The following is a 26,652-nucleotide window of genomic DNA, read 5'->3' as shown; positions in this document are numbered from 1 at the left end:
ATTCAGGCATATTATCAAACACTTAGACTACACATATCACATACATGTAATAAATTGGTTATAACGTATATTATAGCAAATCCCTTCACAAAGGAGTTACCACACGTATGACAATCATGTATTCTCAAACAACAATCATGGCAAGCACAAATCATAATTCTGTATTCATACAAACATTTCAACAAACACATGGAATGCATTAATTTCAACATAGTTCGTATATATATATAATACGCGAAAAGCATCGCATCTAAGCATATGTGATAGCAATCAAGTCAGTCATAAATCATTAACTGACATTGAAAGCCTTGAAAACAATAACCTAAACATTTATAGTCCGCACCTTTCGTCGGTAAACACATATCAAACTCAGTTCGAACACTATGCCTTTATCTACGGCACAACGGTAACCTATAACATGAAATGGGTTAGCTATTTCACCGATCTATCTATTTAGATACCTAAAACAGATTAGGGTTAGGATTTCTTACCCAAGAACGGAGTCGAAATTGTCGATATAGCGATACAGGAGGGATGATTCGGCACATGGCGTGGTGGGTCGAATCCCAGCAACTATCTCTCACTCTCTTACTCCTTCTCTTTTCTCTCTTCTCTCTCTTAGGGTTTTGGAAAATCGTATGGAATGAGAGAAGGGTGGGTTAAGGCCCTTATATAGGCCCAGAACTGATGTCAATGGCCCCAGGGCCATGATATACTTAGGTTATAGCCAAAAGTTGTCTGTTTCAGGCCAACGGAGCTCTTCTGGAGGTCCATTTCCTGCATACGGTCCGGTGAAAGTTTCCTGACAATGGATCTATGTCAGGTTAAGTTTTCAGTCTGATCGGGTTAGTAAATTGACTACCGAGGACCAGTTTCAGTTCAACGGCTATCGACACTCGATCAAGGCCATAAGTACACTGACATGTGTTGGGAAATTTTCCTGATCCGAGTGTGTAGTTGGGTCAGAATCTGATGGTCTGAAACCTTAAATTTGGCCTGCAAGCGAACAGCCCAATTCACTTAAGTATGAGTCTATTTTCTAAAGATATTCACGTTTCTCACACACTTCGCTCTAGGCTCAAGTTGTTCATTTCTGGACATTATTTAGACTTGATTTCTGAGATAGTTGTCAAGCCCAGTAAGGCGGTCATAATCATATAGTTTCGCGATAATCGAACTTTCGACATGCAGTCCAGGTGCGATACGGAGTTTCTATGTGCTCCCGAGAGCAACTGGGTTTTGAGATTGACCCTAGGTTTTTAGGTAATGTAGAGTTAGCGATTCTACTAGTTTTGGGTCTTGCAGTTCATATAGAAAGCGATTCGAACTAATTCACCGATTAACTTAGTTTAGTACTTAGTTAATTTTCATCTAATTTCTAAAGGATTCGGTCCTTAGTGATTTCTACCTGAGGTGGTACTCGGGTCTTTGTACGGATTTTTCTGAGACGTTACAATCTATCCCCCTTAAAGAAAAATTTTATCCTCGAAATTAGTACCTTTTCTTACTCCTCAAGAATCTGAGGGTAGTTCTTGCGGACCTCGGCTTCCGTTTCCCAAGTAGCCTCTTCCTTTGTGTGGTGTGTCCATAGCACCTTCACAAGAGGGATAACCTTACTACGCAGCACCTGCTCCTTCCTATCTAGAATCTGCGTCGGTTGCAGTACTTAAATAGCATCCTCACTCAACTGTACCTGCTCTCATTTGATAATTTGGGAAGGGTCAAGAACGTATTTCTTTAGCATCGATATTTGAAATACGTTATGCACGCCTGTGAGTGGTGTGGGCAAAGCAAGGCAGTACGCTACCACACCCACTCGGTCTAGTATCTGTAATGGGCCAATGAATCGTGGCGTGAGCTTCCCTTTCTTGCCAAACCGACGGACTCCCTTCATGGGGGAGACCTTCAAAAATACATGGTCCCCGACTTCAAACTCTAGCGTTCGCCATCTCGTATCGGCGTAACTCTTCTGTTTACTCTACGCTGCCAGAAGTCGACACCTGATAATGTCGATCTTCTCTGAGGTTACCTGTACTATCTCTAGGCAATCAAACTCTTCTCACCAACCTCTGCCCAACAATGCAGTGCTCTACAGGGGCGGCCGTACAACGCTCTGTAGGGGGTCATGCCAATACTCGGATGGAAGTTGTTGTTATAAGCGAACTCAGCATAAGGAAGATAGTCATCCCAACTGTCCTTAAAATCAAGCATACAAGCTCGCAGTATATCTTCCAACACCTGATTTACCCGTTCCATCTGCCCGTCAGTCTGTGGGTGGAACGCGGCACTGAACTTCAATTTCACACCCATTGCTTCCTAGATATAAGTCCAGAAGATAGATGTGAATCGCGTGTCTCGGTCCGATACGATCTCCATAGGCACTCCATACAGACGTACTATCTCCTTATGTACAGCCTAGCTAACTCGTCTGCAGAGTTTGAGACTCTAATAGGGAGAAAATGAACCAATTTCGTTAACCGGTCCACAATCACCCAAATGGAGTCATGCCCCTTCCTCGTCTTCGGCAACCCCAAAATGAAGTCTATAGAGATGAAATCCCATTTTCATTCTGCTATAAGCATGTGTGAAGTAAACCAGGAGGTCGACGATGCTCTGCTTTGACCTGTTGACATGTGAGACAACGGGATACATAATCTGCTATGCGGACCTTCATGTTGTCCCACCAGTACGAGCGCTTCATGTCTCGATACATCTTCGTACTACCAGGATGCATCGCCGTCTTCAATTGTGAGTAGCTTCAAGAACTTCCCTTCTCAAGTCATGAAGATTTGAGACACATAGGCGGCCACGATAACGTAAACCTCCATCCATACCAACTCTCCATTCTGAGTCTTCACTGTCGCTCATCTGCTCTCTCATCTTTGTTAATAGTTCATTATCTTTTTGAGCCACAATAATCCTGTCATCAATGAGTGGCTGCACACGAACGTGTGCGACGCTCTCGAATAGCTCCTTTACCGTAAGCTTCTGCTCAAAGTCTCACAAAAACACAACCATGTTCCATTCATCGATCATCAGCGGAGCCGCAAATGTTATAGTCTTCTTGCTGCTCAACACATCTGCCACAAGGTTAGCCTTGCCAAGATGGTAGGAGACCTCGAACTTGAAGTCCTTCAAGGTTTCCATCCATCATCGCTGCCTCATATTCAGGTCCCTCTGCGTGAATATGTACCTAAGGCTCTTGCGGTCACAAAAGAGCTTGAACTCTTCTCCATAGAGGTAATGTCTCCAGAGCTTCAATGAAAGATGATGGCGGCTAACTCCAGGTCATGTGTAGGGTAGTTTTTCTCGTGTTTCCTCAACAGTCGTGATGCATAGGCAATAACCCTATCCTTCTGCATCAGAACACAACCCAAACCAGCACGAGACCCGTCGGTGTATATCGTATACTTGACCCATTGCTCTGGCAATACTAGCACAGGGACAGACGTCAACTTGTCCTTCAGTTCCTTGAAGGCTGCTTCTGCCTTCTCATTCCAGGCAAACTTAAGTTCCTTCCAAGTCAACTGTGACAACAGTCTGGTTATCTTGAAAAAGTGTCTAATGAATCAACGGTAGTAGCCTGTCAGGCCAAGAAAACTCCTTACTTTTGTAACTGAACTGGTCTACTCTCAGTCCTGAACTACGGTCACCTTAGCAAGGTCCACAGCTATTCCTTCCTTGGACACCACATGTCCCAGGAACTTGACCTCTTCCTTCCAAAAGTCACACTTCTTGTACTGCGCAAACAACTGGTTCTTCCTAAGAGTATCAAAGACTACTCGCAGGTGCTCCTCGTGATCCTCCCGACTCTTGGAGTATATCAAGATGTCATCTATAAATACGATGATGAAGCGGAATAGATATGACCAAAACACCTGGTTCATCAGGTCCATGAACACAGCTGGTGCATTTGTGAGTCCAAATAACATCACAAGAAACTCGTAGTGCCCAAAACTGGTTCTGAACGCTGTCTTCTACACGTCCTCATCTCTGAAGCGCAACTGGTGATACCTTGACAGTAAGTCAATCTTTGAAAAATACTATGCCCCTTTCAACTGATCGAACAGATCATCTATCTTGGGCAAAGGACACTTGTTCTTCACCGTTACTTGGTTCAGCCTGCGATAATCAGTACACAATCACAGAATCCATCTTTCTTCTTCACAAACAACACGAGTGCTCCCTAAGGAGATACACTCGGTCATATGAAGCCTACATCCAACATATCATCGATTTGTCTCCTCAATTCCTCCATCTCACATGGAGGCATGCGATAAGTCGGTAGTGAAATGGGAGTCGCATCAGGCACAAGATCAATGGTAAAATTAATCTCGCACTGAGGAGGTAATCTAAGTATCATCATGAACGCATCTGTGAAATCTCAGACTATAAGTGTGTTCTCCAGTGTCGGATCATCAACATTCTCCAGTAAAGAAGCATAACAACTCATATAGCAGGGCAAACTGACCTGAACTGGAAAAGTAAAGGTCGTGCCCTCAGGTGCACGAGCTGTCACCACTTTGGTATCATAATCGATCTCTGCCTTCATCTTGGTGAGCCAATCCATACTGAGGATAACGTCATAATGGTATAGTGGGGCAACGATCAGGTCAATGAGTACCATCCTGCTTCCTAAGTCTATCGTACAATCCTTAAAAATCTTGGTAATGTCTGAAAAGGTCCCTGTGGCTGTAAGGATTCTCACCCCCTTTGTAGAAGTTATTTCCAACCCTAGTCGCTTGACTGCTTTGCATGATATTATAGAGATAGCGGACCCGATGTCCACCAATAAGAAGACTGGTATACCTTAAATATGTGTCATGACTTCGAAAGTCATCGGTGCTATAACTGCTGTCTCGGATGCCTCAGCTGCAAGTGAGTGCAGACGAACCTATTGAGAACGGTTCGACTGTGGTGCCATAGGTCGCTGAGGCATCCTAAATCAAGGTGCAGGTGGCCTGTAGGAAAGCTGTGCAGGTAGTATAGAACGTAGAGGTGGAGCTGAGATAGCTGGTGGCATCTGCCGGTTGACCTTCTGAGGAGGTATAAAGTTGTTGTCCCTCATCCTGGTGAAGCAATAAGTGTCAGCATGGCCCGACCTCTTACAGTAGGTGCACCATATATCAGGTTGTCTCAGCTGTGTCGGTGGAGCCATAAGTCGAGGAGGAGAATCTGCTTGCGGCCTCTTGCCGAGAAACGGCCTGCTCGATAAATCTAGTTGAGGCCTAGGAACCATAGGTACACATGTGCGACATAGCCTGTCCCCGTCCTGTTCAGCTCGCAGAGACATGTCCACTAGCTCAACGTAGTTGAGTATGCTAGCGTAACACATCTTCAAGTATATCTCGGGTTGCAGACCCTCAGAAAACTGTCGCATTCGCATCGACTGGTCTGCTAATATCAAGGGAGCATATCTGGCCAGCTCTATGAACCGGTTCTTGTATTCCACCACAGTCCTTCCTCCCTGTCGGAGGAGAAGGAACTCTCCCTCCTTCTCATTACAGTAGGTGAGAGGGAAATACTTCCCGTGGAAGCGTGTCTCAAAAGCCTCCCATGTCCATATGTAACCAAGAGCAACTGTCCTAAGGACGCTATCCCACCAAAGACTGGCCTCCTTCTCAAACATATAGGTGACTAACTCTACCTGCTCTACCTCAGTGTAGTGCAACGGCTTCAACATCTTAGAGATACGGTTAAGCCAATACTCGACCTCCTCAGGTCTGTGAGTACCCACAAATGTAGGAGGTCAAAAGCGCTGAAATCGCTTAAATAGGCCGCTGGCACTCATATTCCCAGCAGGGTGCATAGATGATGTAGGCAGAACTACGCTCATGTTCTGGGCAAGGGCCCCAGCAATAGGGGTCCAAATCTGCTACTGCTGCATAAGGAGCATCATCTGATCCAGCCTATCAGGAGGAGGAGCCTGATGCATGTGGGGCATTGACGAGGATGCACAGTTCGGCTCCGGAACCGGTGGTGCAACAGGTGTCGACCCATTAGTGGGGCCAATGGCTGGCTAAGAATCCAGCATGGTCTCACTATCCAGGCCCAAACTGGGGTCCATATGGCTATCGCTAAGGGGAGCTGCCCCGTCAAACGAGTCACCAAGTGTAAGACGTGTCGTACTCCGTGTGGCCTTAGGTGGCATTCCCTATACACAACATAGGGTGTAACAGGTGTAAGATTTTACATAACAACACTCAATTTCTCAAGCACTCTACACATTCCATAACAAAAGGAGCTACATGCATTTCATTTAACAAAATTTGTCACAATACATAAGATATAGCTTTACATGAACATGATAGGAAATGCATGTGAGCTAACCTAATCAAAGCCTTAAACACCAAACACACCATCAAACCTACCCTACTACTAAGCCTATCAAGGCGATAACACAGGAAACAGGAAAGCAAAGAAAACCCAAAGACAACTACAGCATAGGACTAGCCGTCAGAATTAGTGATGGAGGAGGAGCACCTTTGTCCTGCAGACAATACGGGATAGCATTCAAGGTGCGAGACACCTTCTTGAATTTCTGTTTCATGGAGGCCTGACCCTCTTCAAGTTTGGCCCGAGTCTCACTGACCTCCTGTCGCAGGGCAACCTGGCCCTCCTCAATCTGAGTCAAGCGGGCTTGTATAGCAGCCCGATCACGGTAGTGCTCATGTGTGGCAGGAGGAGAGCCCTCGTCAAAGTCTTGGGCCTCCTCTTCTTTCTCTTCCTACTCTTCCTCATCTTGGCTTTCTTCCTCTATCTCATCTCTACCTTCTTCATCACTCTCTTCCTCTTCACTTTCCATCTCATCCTTACTCTCATCGAGTCGGGCTTGACGTTGTCGTGGCCCAATATTCATGTTGTTGAGAGTAGTGTCATGGATGAAATGGATTGGTGCAAGCCTTTCTAAGCCAAGTCTGTAGCCGAATTCACAAGCAAGCTTGCATATAAGTCAGCCGAATGGGAGTGAAATGGTTGTCCTAGGAGAGCACGCGATCTGAACTATTTGTAGTAGTACATACGTAGGCAGGCACAGTTTGTCTCCTTGCCTTGCTCGGTATAGGAAGTCTACCATCAGATGTGTGCATTCGCTGCGATTGCTCCACCTAGGATACATGTTATGTGTGAAGATGTGGTGGAGCAGGTGAAAGTCAGGAGTCGTCTTGGACGCTAGGAGGTAATTGCCTAGATTCCAGTGGACCAATCGGCCATAAAGAAGTCACGTGCAGCGATCCTTTTCACGTGCACTCCTGAGGTTCTTCTCGATAGCATGAACCTCTCCACGTGGCATCCCCATGATCTAGGCTATCAGGTCCACGTTAACAACGACTTCCCGCCTTCCCACAGGGATAGAGAACTGTAGAGGCTCCAGCAGCGGCTCTCGTATATGGGCGTAGAAGGCTCGGACAGTGCCCTCATTTGCACGAGACTTGCCGTCAAATATAAGACCCCATCTGGCGTCCAATAGAAGATCCATCACCGGATAAAGATCAAACAGTTTCTCGTCCACATGTGCTTCAAAGAGAACCCTACAGCCTTGAAACCTTCCGTGAGCCATATCCGCCAGTAAAGCCCTTTTGAGAGGAAGCTGGGGATCGAGAACCCGCTTCATCCTGATCTCTCGATTGATGCTTAAACTTGCTTCGGCGCCTTTCTACCTCCTCGAACAGGTAGGGCGGCTAGGCCCGGCTTCATCCGTGGAAGCCCTCTTCTTCCCCATGAGGGAAAGGAGTGTGGAAAGGGAGAAAATCACCGCCATGAGCTCGAAAAAAGCCATTTGAGTGAAATAAGATGGAGGGATAGGATGGATTGTTGGGCTTTGAGATCTTTGAGACACAAAGGAGTGTTTGTGTGCTCAAATGGGAGGAAATGAGGGAGATAAGAGGTGGGTTTAAAAGGAACGGTGGGAGATGTGTATGGAATGAAGAAAATGAAGAAGATACGAGAATGGAGGAAGGATTTAAGAGAGAAAAATGGGATTTTTAGAAGATTGGAAAGCTTGAAAGGGTGTAAGAGAAGGAAATGAAGCAAATGGGATGGATATAAGGGGTCCCTCATGATTCTATGGGCCCCACTAGCATGTACACCCATCGGCCTGACTGGCCCGACAGGCCCGCTGTCTGTGGACGGCAAGCCCTCACCTTGGGGCAATGCCATCGCCGGCCACTGGACACGGGGGCAATGGCTCGCCCCAGGGGTGATACTATCCCTCCCCCCCCCCTAGGGTGTTAAAAATATGTAGGTTCCACTTTGGATCCCCCCCAATTTGCACCATTTAGGCCCCCGAGTCCGTTTGAGGCGTTTCAGGTCCGATCTCACGCACATTCACGTCTTTCGGGTTATTTGAGCATGGGATATGTTAAATTATCATCTAAACCCATCGATTGATAGTCTAGAAAGGAACTGGGATCACCTTATATGATCACAGATACGTACGGGTTCTGTTTCAATGGTCAGTTTCGCTTCAATGGTCATATGATCACCAACAGGCGAAACTTGGGCTCCTATGATCATTTCTACATTTTATCACTCCCTCCTAAGTTAAAGTACATCAGTGTGCATTATGTCTCTATAACCTAGGTCCATTTTAATCCAAATCATGCTCTGATACAACTTGTGACGCCCTAAAAATCGAGGGTCGAGCAGATGCCCAACTCCCGAGTTCCAACGCATCACTTATGCAACATAGATAATGATGATTAATTGTTGTCTATGTTAGTGTATTAAACATAAATGGGATTGCCTTAGATCAGCATATCATACTCCAAAGACAATTAGATTACGCACGCGGAAGACTGTGAGAGATATATAAAACATATAAGTTGTAAGTCTCCAGAGTGTGAACATGTTACAAGGTTAAATAATTACATGTATAATTCCAAAATATACAAAAAGATAAAGTATAATTTCATCTAATCCATATCCCTGTAGCCCCAGTGATGCAACTCTAGGTCTACATAGACCCGCCAAAGAGTTGCAGATAAGAGAACTCCTCATCGTCATAAAAGATCGGCTCCAACTCATCGGCCTCATTATGATCTGAAACTATAACAGAGTCTGATTGGTGTTCCAAAACACTATCCCAGAGTGGGAGTGAGTGATCAACTCAGTGGAGCTATAAGGCAAAGGTTAACATGTTATCAATTCAGTCAAGCAGTAATGATGAAGCAATACAACAAACATTCCTAAGTAATTTGGTTAATGCAAGGATGGTATGTATTAATGATGTATGCCCTCGCCTGCACACCCTTTGTGACATCATCTCACGGTCGTGCATGTAACACTCCCGCTATGCTCAACTTCAACGCCAAAGGCACATGCAATGCGGTGCATGTGCGTGATTAACCAAGTTCTTAATTAGACCTATTCATACAGCAGGTTTGGGAAGCTAAGGTACCTCCCTTTATATCATTGACCCAAACAATAATCCATCTAGGGTCGTCAATCCTAGTTAGTCGCATACAATGGCAGTTCCATGTCACTATGGAGAATCTCGTCACCTCAGCGCAGGCCTATTTTATACTCGAAGTCAATACGGAAAGGCTCGTCACCTAGCGTAGTCCTAGTGTATATTCGAGGTCACTATGAGATACTCGTCACCTGTTCATAGGCCAACAGCTGGAATACAATGTCTCATACCACCGTATTTGGCTCACGAGTTTGGTTTGCTCACTGGATAATACAGGGAGGCTCGTCACCCCAGCGTAGGCCGACAGATCGACCACGGTGTCCCATATTACTATGCCCGGCTCATGAGTCTTGGCGAATCATGGTACCAAGGTTAAACAGGCTTTTCACTAGTAAGTTGATACCTTAGATTCAAACAGTAGCGTTCATACATGGTGAACATACATTAGGTCAATCGGGTTACTTGACAAGCTCGACTGGTACGAGCGTATGTTGAATTAATTGACATGGAGCGCATACGCACTCCACGTGGCCTAACCACTGTCGATAATCACCGTACGACTCGGATTCATCAAACGTATCCGTCGTGGCTAAAACAGTTCGGCCACCGATCATAAACCATTACTGATTGCTTGGACTACATCGTAGCCCCAATCACACTCCAAAGCAATAGCATTCATATGTGATAGTCAAAGACAACATGTGACAACCAATCCAAATATAAATCTCATTTGAGCATTTTAACAAACACATAGTGTACATGTTATCATACAAAGACATTACAACTATAAAACACGTAGTAACAATATAGGTTATGTGAAAGAAACTGTAACTATAGATAAGGTAATTGAGAACCCTATCTCAACGCCCTCGTTAAATACATTTCAACAAACATTTTCTCATCAGGCATATTATCAAACACTTATACTACACATATCACATACATGTAATAAATTGGTTATAACGTATATTATAGCAAATCCCTTCACAAAGGAGTTGCCACACGTACGACAATCATGTATTCTCAAACAACAATCATGGCAAGCACAAATCATAATTCCGTATTCATACAAACATTTCAACAAACACATGGAATGTATTAATTTCAACACAGTTCGTGTATATATATATATATATATATATATATATATATGTAATACGCAAAAAAACATCACATCTAAGCATATGTGATAGCAATCAAGTCAGTCATAAATCATTAACTGACATTGAAAGCCTTGAAAACCATAACCTAAATGTTTATAGTCTGCACCTTTCGTTGGTAAACTCGTATTGAACTTAGTTCGAACACTATGCCTTTGTCTACGGCACAACAGCAACCTATAGCATGAAATAGGTTAGCTATTTCACCGATCTATCTATTTGGATACCTAAAATAGATTAGGGTTACAATTTCTTACCCAAGAACAGAGTCGAAATCATTGGTATAGCGATACAGGAGGGATGATTTGGCATGTGGCGTGGTGGGATCGAATCCCAGCAACTATCTCTCAATTTCTCTCACTCCTCTTTTCTCTCTTCTCTCTCTTAAGGTTTTGAAAAATCTTATGGAATGAGAGAGGGGTGGATTAAGGCCCTTATGTAGGCCCAAAACTGATATCAATGGCCCCAGGGCCATGGTATACTTAGGTTATAACCAAAAGTCGTCTGTTTCAGGTCAACAGATCTCATCTGGAGGTCCATTTCCTGCATACAGTCTAGTGAAAGTTCCCTAACAATGGATCTATGTTAAGTTAAGTTTTCGGTCTGATCGGGTTTGTAGATCAACCACGGAGGACCAGTTTTAGTTCAACGGCTTTCGACACTCGATCAGGGCCACAAGTAACTGACATGTGTTTGAAAATTTCCTTGATCCGAGGATGTAGTTGGGTCAGAATCTAACGGTCTGAAACCATAAATTTAGCCTGCAAGCGAACAGCCAAATTCACTTAAGTTTGAGTCTATTTTCTAAAGATATTCGCGTTTCTCACACACTTCACTCCGGGCTCAAGTTGTGTGTTTTTGGATATTATTTGGACTTAATTTCTGAGATGGTTGTCAAACCCAGTAAGGCGGTCATAATCGTATAGTTTCATGGTAATCGGACTTTCGACGCACGATCCAAGTTCGATACGGAGTTTCCATGTGCTCTCGAGAACAACTGGGCTTTGAGATTGACCCTAGGTTTTTAGGTAATGTAGAGTTAGCGATTCTGCTAGTTTTGGGTCTTGCAATTCATATAGAAAACGATTCGAACTAATTCGCCGATTAACTTAATTTAGAACTTAGTTAATTTTCATCTAATTTCTAAAGGATTTGGTCCTTAGTGATTTCTACCTGAGATGGTACTCGAGTCTTTGTGCGGATTTTTCCAAGACGTTACAAAGTTTATAAGATCTTATTGGTGCTAAAAGTGTGGTGGAATGTGATGTATGATATGGGTAGTGGATGGATGAGGTGGATGGTGCTAAGCATGCATTGGCCAAGGTGGAAGAAATCTAGACATGCATTGGCTAATGGATGGATAAGGGTTGTGAGTTGTAGGTGATGCATGGTGGATGATGAAGTGGATTGTTGCAATTGGTTGTTTGAAGTGATGTGGCATAAATCAAGACATGCATTGGATGATGTATAGGATGAGGTGGACATGAGTCATGATTAGTTTCTAAGGCATAGGGAGAGAGCTAATGATGAGTTTTGGGATAGAATCCAATTTTGTCTTATAGTGCTTGTCTTATATGTGTTAGCTTCTTATTTTGTCATGTAATAATTGTCCCATTTGTTGGTAATTTTCTTGTTCTAAAAGTGGGTTTTAGGCCCACATGGGCCCAAGTCCAATGGGCTTAATATAATAAAGGTTACTTGTATTATAGGATACGTAATTTGGGCCTTACATTCGATGGGTCATATCTCACTAACGGAGCATCGGATTGACACACGGTTTTTGCTGTTGCGACCGCAACGACGACACGGTCCACATGATAGAGGTCTCAAGGTCATCCACAACAAATCACTTAGGTGAGTTTTCTAGATGCACTAGGGTGGAATGTATGGTCTATCAACGGTGTGAGTCGGGACACGTGTGCATACGAGCGATGTTGCAAAAGACCGAGATCCCACAGTAGATCGTGTATCTAACTCCTTGTTTCACTAACACAAGCACAAGGGCAGTTGTCAACATTGTCTTTAACCTCTTAAATGCTTCATCTTCTTCTTCACTTCATACAAACTTAATATTTTTATGGGTTAGCTGAGATAGCAGTCTATCTATCTTTGAAAACTCATTAATCAATCACTGATAAGAACCGGTCAATCTAAGAAAACTTCTAACTTCAGTAACAGAAGTAGGTTGTTCCCAATTTAATACAATGGCGACTTTGGCAAGATCAACTTATATGCCCTATTGAGTAACTACATGTCTAAGAAACTTCACTTCTGTCTTACAAAAATCACATTTTCAAATTTTAGTATAAAGATGGTGTTGTCTGAGTGTATCAAGAATGTCTCATAGATATTCTTCATGATCCTCATGGCTTTTAGAATATATCAAAATTTCGTCAATGAACATGATAACAAATCTATATAAAAAAGGTCTGAATACTCTGTTCATAAGATCCATAAATACGGAAGGAGCATTTGTAAGTCCAAAGGGCATCACTAGAAATTTATAGTGCCTAAAATTTGTTTTCAATGCCGTTTTTTGTACATCTTCTTCCCTAACCCACAATTGATGGTACCCCGATTGTAAATCTATCTTAGAAAAGTACTGAGCATCTTGTAATTTATCAAATAAATCAACGATCTTAGGAAGAGGGTATTTGTTCTTAACAGTAACCTTATTTAATTTATGATAATCAATACAAGGTCACATCGTTCCATCCTTCTTTCTAACAAACAACACTGGAACACTCCATGGTGATACACTCAGCCAAATAAAACAACAACGTACAAATCCATCTAACTGGTGCATCAACTCTTTCAAAAGTAACACGGGGATCCATGGTTGATCGTGAACTACAACTATCAACCATGACCCAACATACATGGTCGACTGTAAAAATTTACGGTAGACCATGAATTTCCACTATTAACACACTGGACAAATCTTTTTAGAGTACATCCAATGATCCACGGTTAACCGTGAATTTCCATGGTTGACCACAACTCTCTGGACCAATTTTCTCAAAACACATCCAGTGATCCACGGTTAACCGTGATTTTCTACGGCCAACCGTACTCTCTGGACCTAATTCCTTAAACACATCTAGCAATCCGCAGTGAACCTTTGAACCAAAATTTCTTTAGCACATCCAATATTCTATGATTAACTGCAAAATACAAAGGTCGATCATTACTCTCTGGTCTAAAATCTTTCCAAACTTGTGATTTTTGAACTTCCTACTTCCATTCTCCTTCTTTGGGCTTTACCACCCCTTTTTAAACTTTTTTTTACTAAACTTATCACACGCACATAACTTTTCAAGCTAACAATATAAATGAAGGCTATCCTACTATTCAAAATTTCTAGATTTAAGTTCGAAATCATCATACAAAAGGAAATTTTAATCTTATGGTTCATTGTCACTAGTTTCATAATCTAACTATGTCAACATATAGTTTATGGTGGGTCCCCAGCCCACTGCCTCAGTTTATTTCTCAACTCATGCTTTGATACCAACCTATAATGCCCCAAAATTCAGGAATCGAGTATAACCAAATCCCCAATTTCTTAGGTGTCACTTTTAATGCAAAAGTTCAATTTAATGACATGAATTTAAATAGTATTAAATCATTACTAAAGAGACTCAACATCAATTATGTGTATACATATCAACTGACAGAAAAGTGCATAAAACATACATCTAACCATTTATAACAACCGATTCCACTTAACCTAGGAACCCAATATATACGTCCAAAAAAATGAAGTCTAAATATCTCTGATCTTCTCTCAAAAGATAAAACGGAAGTGGTGGCGAGCAGCTTAAAGTTACTCATCTACAAATTGAAAGTATGACCCACTGAAAAAAAAGGTCCACAAATCCTTTATTATTCACTATTGCCTCATCGGTACCTGCGTCACAAGCATCTGATTAGTGTTTTAAAACAACATTCTAAAAATGACTGAGTGATCAACTAAGTGTTACCATTCCTTAAGTTAATCATAATATCAACACGATTAAGTTTAGTTAGTGAAGCATAGCATCGCAAGCAGTTTCTAAAGTATTTTATTAATGCATGTATGCATGTTCCGGAACTTTTAACATGGGACTCTCTCACCTACCACAACGTGGGGATCTCTCACGTTTCACGTATGCTAGGAGTTGAGTTTTCCTCTGGGGTTCTCATCAAACAGTCGAGCACTCGATAACACCCTTGAGCACTTATGCACGTGGATGCATGATTATTAAGCCTTTATTAATCCATATTCAAACATCAGTATTAGTGAAGCCAGATTACCATAATTGTAGTATGTGTCAAATACACAGGAACCACGTGGCTCGTCACCAAATCCTTAATCCATTCAGGGTCATCACCAAATGTCCAGAATCATCAGTTTTGTAGGTATTGCCATTCACCCAAGACATAAATCAATAAGGTAATGGATCATCACCCATAATCACGGATGGTGTTCAAGACTCACTATAGAATTTGTTCACCTACACAGGTCAAAGACAGCATAAACATAGTGTCCCATACCACCATGTCTGGCCCATGAGTTATAACAAGTAGCTCGCTGCAATACATATAGAATGGCTATGAATGGTGACTTTATATCAATGGTAATCATGATATTCTATATTTTTTGGGATATTCAACACTATTCATAGAATAATGGTTGTCCCTGATTTAGACTAATTCAATGGATAGAAAGAACATCGACTAGACTGGCCTTAAATGCAAAGCAACCCACAAGTAGCCCAAGCTAGAGTTTGTCAATCATTTTCTGAAATTGCGGTAATGACCGCTTTAGTTAAAGTAGGAATATGCCAATGTCCTAAAGGGGGGTAAATAGGACTTTTATAAAATTCTATAACAATTTAAAATCTTATTACTCTAATCCTAATCAGCAAGAATACATTAGGATTACTCAAAAGTAACTCTACTGGCTTCCAAGCCCGGTAGAGGATCCAATCACAAACTATTAGAGAAATGAGCAATTTGCAAATTAGTTTATGATGGATATGACTATGTGCGTGTGTGAGGTGTGATCTCAAATAATCAAATAAGAAAATACTTAAGGAAATCACATAAGTAATGGAAGACAATAACAATCTCAAACACAGTCATTTTTATAGTGGTTCGACTACTTGTCTACTTCACTCCCGGCAAACGCACTCAGCCCTTGAGTGTGCCGGATTTCACTAAGGAGGTTTCACATGATTTACCTCAAACCCAAGGTTTTAAATCAGGTTTACCTTTAACCAGTACAACCTACACCTAGTCTGACAGTTTATGCTCCCACGAGCAAGGGTCAACACATAGCACCCGATTTTATGCACACTGGCCAAGGATCCACACTAGAAACCTAACTGTTTATGCTCTCCACAGAGCAAGGGTCAACACAATGCACCCACCACGTAAACTCCCGCCGGAGGCCTCCTAGGAGACTTGCAAGGGGTGAGAAACACCTTAAACCCAATCTTACAAAGGAATGATCACAAGGGTCCTCTAGACTCTAGTAACTTACAGATAAGCAGATGAGTCTCTTTCAGCACATTGTCGAAGATCTTCCTCCTTTGTTGACGAAGAATCTTCTGCTTCCATGAACCGCAACTCAGAAGATGTACTAATGCATGGCGACAGGTTGGGTCAAGGTTGTAATGAAATCCTACTCTATTGAAGGTTTTCCTATAAGAGAAATAGAGCGATTCCAATCATTCATGCATTCAAGGAATCTCAGCTCAATGATTTGCCATTAAGATGGTAACTGGAGGATCCTTGAATGCGGAAGTTCATTCCCCAATCCACTCAATTGAATGTCAATGATGAGGGTGGATTGGTGGATGAACTTCCATGAGAGAAAGGGCTTAGGGTATATGATTTAAGGTTAGACACTCAAAAACACTCTCTTCTTTCTCTACCAGCAACTAAAGACAAGTTCTCTATATATAGGCAAAAAGTTCCAACGGATATAAAATAGTCACATTTATGACAGAGTTCGATATTATCGAGCAGGGTCGATATCATCGAGTGTATACTCTTGATTGTATCGACTTACTACTCAATGACACAAACTCAGATGTCATATGCTTTTGAAACTTTTTGCCAGCTGGTCGAGGGAATCGAACTTGCATCGATGTCATCAGATTTCGAACTCCGATTTCATCGACACGAGGATCGATTCCTCGACATTTAAAAAATGAGAGAGACATACCTTAGAAATATTTCAGGTCAAGGATATGATCGAGACACACTCGATATCATCGAAATTTGAATATCGATGATATCGGTAGTCGGGTCGATGCATCGATAAATTCAAAGGATTTTCCAGTTAAGCTTGTTGGACAGTTTATGTCCATTCTCGATGCAATCGATCCAGCCTCAATACCATCGATACTTGAATATCAAATCTATCGAGTGACCCTCGATCCAAGATAAAAACCACCTACAAATATTGCTAGTAAAATGTGTCTAAGACCGATATCATCGAAGGCCTTCCGATATCATCGAAACTTGAATTCCGAGGATATCGAGGGATACTTCGGTATATCGAAGGTCTTTATGATTTTTCATAGAAAAATAGGGACACAATCTCTGCTGTCGATTTTATCAAGTCAACTTCGATAGACTCGAGATTCAAGTTTCGATGATATCGATACTGCTATCGATACATCGATAATTTCGTCCAGAAGTATATGCGGTTATTGGACAACATATGTCCTCATTCGATACTATCAAGTGAGTTCCGAGGACATCGACAACATTTCTCGATTATATCGATCAGACTATCGATAAATCGACAAAGGTAGAAAACTTACAGATTTTTCTGAATTTTGAAAAAAGTTTTCCAACTCAAAAACCCTTTGATATTCTAATTAGTTACCTATTGTTTTGGGACATGAGATGTGAGGCTCAGATTTACCTGTGGCGAGTTCGGGCCCACATCCGGTTGAGGCGGACGGTTGATTGATCTTCCTATAGAACTTCTCTGTCTAGCCGACTCAACACTCACGCTAATTGACAAACCAGGGCACTTTCATTTTCTACCCCGATCGATCGAACAAACAATCAAACCTAATGAAGGCGATTCATATTTTTCAACTGTTTTAAGAGACTAATCTAAGGCAATGAAATTAATTCCATAGCATTCTCAACATAGTTACAAACTCAAATTACAATATTTCCTTAAATAATCTCACCTGAGCATATAACCAAACATTTGGTGTACCAAATGAACAATTTCTTATTTTCACAAATCAAATCTAAATGAATACCAAATTCATACAACCCAAGAAATATATTATTATCTCAACACACATAGTATATGAATCATAACCATGAAATAGTTATAACCTTCAATTATGAAAAATTCCAACAAAAACTCAAAAGTCAACTATCCAAAAGTAATAGGGGTTAATAAAAGCCAACTTAGGAGAATAGACCTCACTTAAAAACTCGATTTTATGTTCTACGATTAAGACTTAAAGTTAAAAGAAAACCCTAAATGAATTTTGAAAAAATTTTAATTAGGGCAAGAAAAACACTATTTCAATTCTTTAAATTGAGTGTGTGAGGTACAATTTTCATTTCTACTTGGCGTCAATCGAATAGAAAAATGGCAATAAATTCAGAGTATTCTAGCTAAAACCCTAAAAAATCCTAAAGAAAACTCTAAATTTTTTATTTCCTAACCCTATTCTAAATGAAATTTCATATATACAAGTTCACTTGAAAAATTGAGGTGAGTCACACAACTCACAGTCCTTGGTTCTAATCTCAATTACATGATCTAGAGCACTATATTAAACATCTAATCTATGTGGAATTTCAAGCATACTAAGACAAACATATCCTTATAATTTCACAATTAATAGCCCACCAACGAATGGTTGGGAGCTCTTTTGGACATTCTGGCCACTATTACAGCTTTTAGGGAATAAAATTCCGTCAATTAAATTATTGGATTTGTAGCAGGCATTATCAGTCACAAGATGTAACCTACCAGGTGCATTTATTTTCCATCTAACATCATCTAATCATACTCGTATGGTTCTATTACAATAATACTCATGTTTTTATTCAAGTTAAATATAGTTAAAGATTCAGTTTGTTACATCACATTTACATGCAATATACGATTAGAGGTGGATATTTGAGTCAGTGAGAGAAAATGAATATGTATAATTTTCTATTGATCATAAAAGTTGTTCGTGTTGAAAAACATTGGATTTTAGTCCACTCGTATGGATATTTTGCTTCTTATAATGATGTCTTAAAGTTAAATTAATTGTGCCAATAAATGGTAACATTGTCAACATGGCATCTGATATGTTAATGAGTTTTAAGATGACCCTACTATGCATAATGGAAGATTCTCTCAATAGATCATGGGGTCCTTAGAGGTGTTTACACCCAATCTGATATTGTTAGATCCAACGGCTAAATTGTTGACACATTGCAGCACTACCATACGGAAGATGAGGAGGAGATCCTTGTGGCCGATATGATCGATAGAAGGAAATCATATGAGACTAAGATGGTTGTCTCTAGAGGACACATGTCAAACAGCCAAAGAAACTAAAGTACGCAGTTGTCACACAAACATGTGGCAAAACATAAGAGGCCATAACTTACTAATGGCCTGAGAGAGTGTACAATCAAATAACTAGTTGGCAGTGATATGCTCAATGACACATGATGAAATGTAATTAGTCAAGCTTAACTAATGACTGACTAGAAGCACGAAGATCATGAGAAGTCGTCCTTAAGATAAAAACATGATCGGCCATATCTTCTAATTAGCCAATCAACCAAGAGAAGATCATGGAGATTGATTCTGAATACAATTCTCCTGCAACAATCCTATGTGCCTATAAATAAGATAAAGAATGAAGAGCTTGGGTCCCACACAAATCCAATAAAACTCCCTTGTACAACGCAATGGTGCTTACATTCCATATCTCATGGACACTTATTCTAGCCTAGCCTAGCCTAACTTACTTTTGATCAAACTCCTTCACTGCAAGCGAGCAAAATGTTACAGAAAGCATGGATCGATTAGATTATTTACCCTCCATCCAATGTTCATGATCACAATATTGTACCGGTATGAAGATCCCTAAGTTTTAAATAGAAGGCCAATAGCATTTTTTGGACCACATGGTTAGTAATTTCATCAGCTATCTTGCCTATGAAGTTCGACTCCATGAAGAACAAACCGTCATCTTACCACAACCATCTCGTCTATAAAGCTAAGTTGAGAGATCAATAGATAGTCGAATCAGGACAGTTTCTCCTACAAAGTGAGGTCTCAAGCAATGAACAAGTAGTTATTGGTCACGACAACCTTACCTACAAAATTCAATCCCAATTGACAAACATATTGTCACCCCATTGGTTGTGTTGCGTATGAAGTATGGTTTCGGGCAATGAGTAGATTTTTGTCTAACCATGACCATCTCACCTAAGAACCTAGTTGTCAGATGAGTAGACCGTCGAAGATCCACCTACCATCCATTCCCCTAAAACATGATTGTCTCGCTTAACAAAGCTCAGTCATGTGATGAAAAAATTATCATTCACAAAGACTATCTCGCCTACGAAGTTGGCTGAGAAACGAACCAGACATTCATGCCAAATGATCGTTTTGCCTATGAAGCCTAGTATCTTGCCAAGTGACAAACAAACTGTCATTAGTTATCCCTTTTAGTTTTGTTTTTGTTTATACTTCAAGTTAACTATAATAGCACATTCCATAATATTATCAGCTCTGGCCTCGTTTTTACTTTTAACCTATATTACATTATTGTTAAATTGTATAAGCTATCACGCACTTAATTGATAGTCCTTTCGTCACAAAGGCAAAAGGAATTGATCAAATGATGAACCTTCCCTTTACAAATCGTCTGATTCTTTATAATGGATGGTTAGATAGATGTCCCAACCCTTTGGAACTCAGTATCTCAATCCATTTGGAACCTAAGATCACAAGGCATTCAGTTTGATTCAAGCCACATTCAGTTTTAGCATGCTCGAAATATACATATTATGTGAACGGCCGAATTTAAGCCAAATAAGACAAACCAAAGTCCTTAGGTGATCGAGTTTTTTTCCACGAAAGGTAGAAAAGGCGAAAGGTGTATGACAACTATGGAATTAATATGACATGTACCCGCATGCATTGGGCAAGGGGAATTACCATTAGAGAGACTTGGTGGACTATGAGAGAACCAATTTATCTCCTCAATCCTGTTAAGAAATCATATTTGACATGTGTGCTTAATGAACTTATGCACATCTTGGTTTTAATGCAAGTGAGAGATTGTTGGACTAATGTACTAGAAATCTAATATGAGCACTAAATCCACCGCCCATTTGGACACGATAGGAAAAATCTATGTTGTGAATCACTTGACCAAATGTCATTAGTGGATATGTTATGGTGCCTTAGCTAATTAATGATGTCCCCTTAAAACACATAAAACTATGAGTTGAGCAAATGATTGATTCCTTGAGATGAAACTTGAGATTGGATAATTGGTTATTGATTGGGAAATTTTATGGGGACCAGCTTGGTGTCGGTGTGCCTTCTCCCTTACTACATATAAGAGTGTATGTATGCCACGGATATAAGATCTAAGATTAAACCTTTGACCTTACATTTGGTAGGATCGAGATCAAGTCATTGGTCAGAGGGACCCATTTGCCTATACTAGGATTTATGTGAAGGACTTGATGGTGCATAAGAAATCATCAATCCATGGACCTTTTTTTTTTTTACACACGCACACACAACATGGGCCTCGAACCCATGACCTTAATGTTGAAACACATTGCCTACCAATGAGCCCTGGGTTGAAACCCTTCCTTTCAATTAATTATTTAATCCTAAAACTCGAGGATGTGTAAGAGCCACAATTCTAGTTGATTAATTTTGGCTCTTCTTACAAGGCTACAACATGGACATTAAAAGTGAATGTAACTAGGTATTTCGACTATGAGCCGTTGATTCTTGCACAAACCAATAAAATAAAAACCCACCAAGTTTAACCTATGAATATGTTTATGGTTAGATCTAATTAAATCAGGATTCACCAAGTGGTTTTATTGCTTGGTGTAACACTTAAAAGTATTTTAACCATTGAAGTTTTATTCTAACGTTGAAATTGTTTTGGTCACACTTGATGATGATCTTATTACCCAGGTCTGATGATCACTATTTTATCATCATGAAATATAGCTATTTGATGGATGGCCATAACAGTGGGGGGGGAAAATGTGTTGTATATTCCAAAATTTGTAAGGTAACGGAGTATCATACATATGTGCACCCTTGAAATCTTAACTCCTTATATAAGATCCTACTCTAGAGAGGATGGGGTAGAGAATTAGAGATGAGTAAACCCCCTCAAAAAGAGTGTCTGAAGGGAGTTTATCTCTTTGCTTCTTCTTCCTCTCTTCCATCACACATATTTGAGTGGACGGTGTGCTCCTACTAAAGGTGAAGACAACAGCTCTCTGAGTTGCCCCACCTAGAATAAATCGGGGAGAGACCTACTGTGGGGTATCAACATAAACGACTAGATTGATCTCATCGTGATCGATCATGCAGATAAAAATGTAAACTATCCTTACTAGATTCATCTAGAAATCTGACATAATCAGGATGGGATATCTTTGGCTACTTAAATAGATGGATTTATGAAAAATATGTTTAATTCTAGTGTATCCACGTGAATAACCATCACCTAATACCATGTTGGTGCTTGCACTTTCCTTAATGTCGACCATTGAGTCATTGATTTTGATGGCCATTGATCATATGGATAAGATATTCCAGTTAGTTGACCCGTTGCCTCCATCGCTGATTTGGTGGCCATTGATCATATGGATAGGATATTCTTGTTAGTGTGGATTTTGCACCACATATGACCATGGATAGGATATTCTCAGTTAGTTGACCCATTTTCGAACAATGGAAAGAGCGCTCTAACATAATAACCAATCCAACCCATCATTTTATCAGCATGCACCTACATGGCAGGACCGAAGTAGACGGATCCATAGGATGCTGGCGGAAGGGAATTGAGCACGCATGCGACATCGAAATAAAGAATGGCATTGTCCAACTCCATCGTTGGGCCGGGCACAATCCAAAGCTTCAATATGGCATTGCACCTCTGCTATGACACGCAGCAAACACTTTACATCAAGCAAACCCTATCTGTCCAAACGGCAGGCATTTCCCAAAAATTAGCCAGTCACTGTTGGGTAGAGTAGCAATCTTTCCAACATATGAATAGTCTGGATCGCCAAAGGATAGACAACACCTGTACAGAAGCATTTGTAACACCGTTGCCTGTTCCAATGACTCTAGGAACCTAGCACCAACGATAAACAGCAAACTCAACGAGGCTTCGGGAGATGATTTTGAAGAGAGCAACTGAAAATCATGTGCTGATTCAGGGATTTAAAGATGAATATGGTCTCAGCAAACCTGATTGAACTTTGATTACAACAATCTCCTCAAAAGTGAGAAAAGGGTTAGATGATCCATGGCAACTAACCACACCTACACGAGAGAGAGAGAGAGAGAGAGAGAGAGAAATAATAACAATCATCAAGACCCCATCTTTTCTTCTCAGGCACTGGTGACTGCTGAAGGACCAGCAGCCACAATCCCTCGTGCAGCAGCTGCAGCGGTCTCTGCCTGTTTCTTCACTTGGGCAGCATGCTTTTGCCCTGCAAGATGGTAATTGAACACCGTCTGGCTATTGCAGGCCACATTGCATACTTCACACACCCTAACTGAATCCACCGGTGCTCCGCCTTCCATTAGCTTGCGTTTTTTCGTCTCCAAATCCTCTCCAGGCTCTGATGGTGGAGCCCCCTTCCTCACCTGCCCAGCAGCACTTTTCTGTTTCTCTCCAGAGGAGAATACCCTCTTCTTGCCCGCTACCGATTTTTTAGGCTTTGCAGTAGTAGTGATGGGAGCGGGAGCAGGAGCGGGAGCAGGGGTGGGAGCAGGAGCAGCAGTGGCAGCAGCATTCTTCGACTCCTGCAGTTTCTCCATATTCTTCTTGTGCTTCTTTCCTGATTTGTGCTTGTTTAGGACATCTTGGCTGTTACAATCAATCTTGCAGACCTCACACCATGCTGATTGCACAACTTTGGTTTTCTTCGGGCCCCTCTTCCAGGCACCATTGGTGGAAGGGTGAACAGATTGGCGATTCCAGAACATGGGGTTTGGATTTGTGGCCACCATCTGCTCCATCCCATTTGGAGGTCTTATAGCCTGCAGCGGAATCACAAAAATGAAACCAGTGATCAAGTGTTACAAGCATTACATGGATATATACATAGCATCAATGTGTATGATGCACTTTCTCTAGGGACCATCCATATATATAATTCATGCTTACAGACCCACCACCCACACAACTGCACTGAAATGTGAGCTGTGAAAGCATCCACATTCGACCCAGATACAAACACAACACATGAATGAAGCGAGAACAATTAACAAATAGCTGCTATATATGTAGATTCCCTTTTGGGTAAGCAAACATACAAGTTGAAATTGAATGATGTTCCATCCAATAAATAATGGAAGTCGCCGGCCAAGTTCTGATGTAGAGAAGGTTGTGGACACTTTCATGGCCAAGATGGACCAAAGAAGGCCCAATCAGAGGCAGAAGTGATCAAGACTGTCAGAACCTCAAAACAGTTGTATCTCGCAAACTGGAATAAGTTTTTCAACATATCATATATGATTTTGGGGTAGGAGAAGCTACTTCAGCCAACCAACCCTGCTACGCCAGGTTGCCTACGCCGGATTTGCGAGATTCCATTAGATCAACGGTCGAAAGTCCATTTTATTTTCGTTTTTACTATAAATAGTAAGTTTTAATTCGATCATAACTTTTGATCCTTTGAGTTTTAAGAATCGTGCCGAACATGAAAAGGGCTTAGAAAAATTAGGAGAATAACATGGTTAGGCCAAATTGGACACTTACTATTTTTGCCTGAAAACCATGAAGTCTAGTAGGAATCATGACCGCCTATAAATAGTAAGTTTATTATTTATAGTAAGTCATATTTTTAAGGAGTTTGAGTTGGAGTTTGATTCTAAAACTTTGTCCTAGGTTTGAGTTCACTATTTAAAGGATTGTAATTTCATTTTCGTATTATCAATCAATTTATTTATAATTACTAGAAATTATTTCTATTTTCATCCCTCGTGGATTCGAGGAATCTCTATGAGGAGTCCAGAGAAGCTCCGTGGATTCGTAGTTATCCCTGAGGAAGACGGTGATCGACCTCATCACGTCCTCCCTTGTGTCGATTAGTATCAAAGCAAGAACTCCCCTCGAACTGATAGCAACTAACGACAAAATGGACCAAAATCCTATAGACGATGATCAAGAAATTTGTTATCTATTGGGAAAAATGGAAGCTTTCAACCAGGAGAGTCGATTGACCATACAAGGGTTGCAGGCAACCTTCAACCGTGTTTTTCTTTTCTTTTCTGTTAGCTAACCTTCGACTGTATTGCAAATGCGCTAATTCCCCCCCAAGCCCAAGACGAAACTTAGCCACCCGTGGTCACTATACAGCACAACCCCAATTTCCGTAGAGCACTTCCAGAGGTGAATCATAGGGCTCCCCAGATGAGTCAAGCTCCAGCGATGAGGATAACAATGGCGGCTTTGCCCGACAATTGGTCCATGGAGACGATCGATTGGATCGCGCTGAAAGAGATTATCAAGGTAAGGCTGAACTTCCTAGTTTTAATGGCTTATTGCATATAAAAGATTTCTTCGATTGGTTAGCCGAAATAAAACGATATTTTGATTACATGGATGTTTCGAAACATAAAAAGGTGAAATTAGTAGTATTCAAATTAAAATCCAGTGCTTCTACATGGTGAGAGCAATTACAATTCTCACGTGCCCGACAGAACAAGGCGCTCATCCAATCATGGCTATGGATGAAAAGCCTTCTTCGATCACGATTCCTCCCCAGTGATATTACGAGCGGGTATTGTTCTAGCAATACCAAAATTGCCGACAGGGGAATCGAACTGTCACAGATTACACCGAAGAATTCCACCGGTTGGCAACGTGAAATGACTTGTCGGAGATTGAATCGCAGAAGGTAGCATGGTTCATAGGTGAGTTACGATCAACAATTCAGGACTGAGTTTGGATGAGCCCAGTCAAGACCGTGGATGAAGCGGTTCAGTTAGTAGGTAGGGCAGAAACGTGGCTTACGAGAGTCCCTACTCGGACTTATCCTTCAACTCGGCCCCCCATGATGGGTCCCATGCAGGATTCAACACTGGCCAAAGGAAAGGAACAGGGAGGAGGACGCCATCAACCTCTTACAACCGCAAACCGTGACACGTGAAGCGGTCCATTTAAGCCTCAACCTGCAGCACCCACAACAGCGAGTTCGAGTGAGATTCCAAATTCTTATGGTCAACCACGGCCGAACAATTATTACCACCGTGGCCAAGCGGGCCACTTATCAAACACCTGCCTACAACACCCCGCAACAACCCACTTGGCCATTAAGGGGGCACCAAAGGTGATGCAGTGAAAGAAGGCTCTGGATTTGATGAAGATAAACAAACCTCTAAGGAATGAGCTGGTGACAGAGAATGGTTGGCCGAGGATTATGGTGAATCCTTGGTCATGAGGCGATTATTGTACACTCCAAGGAAAGAGGTGCACCCGTAATGGCACAATATATTCTATACGTGGTGTACTATCAACAACAAGGTCTGTGATGTAATCATAGACAGTGGCAGTAGCGAGAACATCACCTCGAAGGTGGTGGTGGACAAGTTGTAGTTACCTACGACAAAACATCATTCCCCTTGCTCAATTGGCTAGATAAAAAATGTGAACAAAACCAAGGTAATCGAATAATGCAATCTCATTTTCAATTGGTAGGAATTATAATGATCAAGTATTTTGTGACGTGGTCAACATGGAAGTATATCATATGTTACTCAGTTGACCATGACAATTAGACTATGATGCGATCCACTGAGTATGAGACAATGTTTACGACTTCATC

At 41.3% G+C, this 26,652-nt stretch overlaps 1 protein-coding gene across 1 annotated transcript in view; it reads right to left on the bottom strand.

The window, feature by feature from the left end:
• Positions 1-23,012: 23,012 nt before the first annotated feature.
• LOC131229655 (uncharacterized) overlaps positions 23,013-26,652 on the bottom strand; it is a 53,279-nt gene continuing 49,639 nt past the window's right edge. The window contains exon 2 of the mRNA XM_058225643.1: positions 23,013-23,863. Coding sequence (XP_058081626.1) covers positions 23,210-23,863 — 654 coding nt within the window. The 3' untranslated portion in view covers positions 23,013-23,209. The remainder of the gene's footprint in view (positions 23,864-26,652) is intronic.

Source organism: Magnolia sinica, chromosome 16 (assembly GCF_029962835.1).
Source record: "Magnolia sinica isolate HGM2019 chromosome 16, MsV1, whole genome shotgun sequence".
Taxonomy (NCBI): domain Eukaryota; kingdom Viridiplantae; phylum Streptophyta; class Magnoliopsida; order Magnoliales; family Magnoliaceae; genus Magnolia; species Magnolia sinica.
Note: the sequence above shows the minus strand (reverse complement) of the source record. Positions and strands in the feature narration are given on the sequence as shown.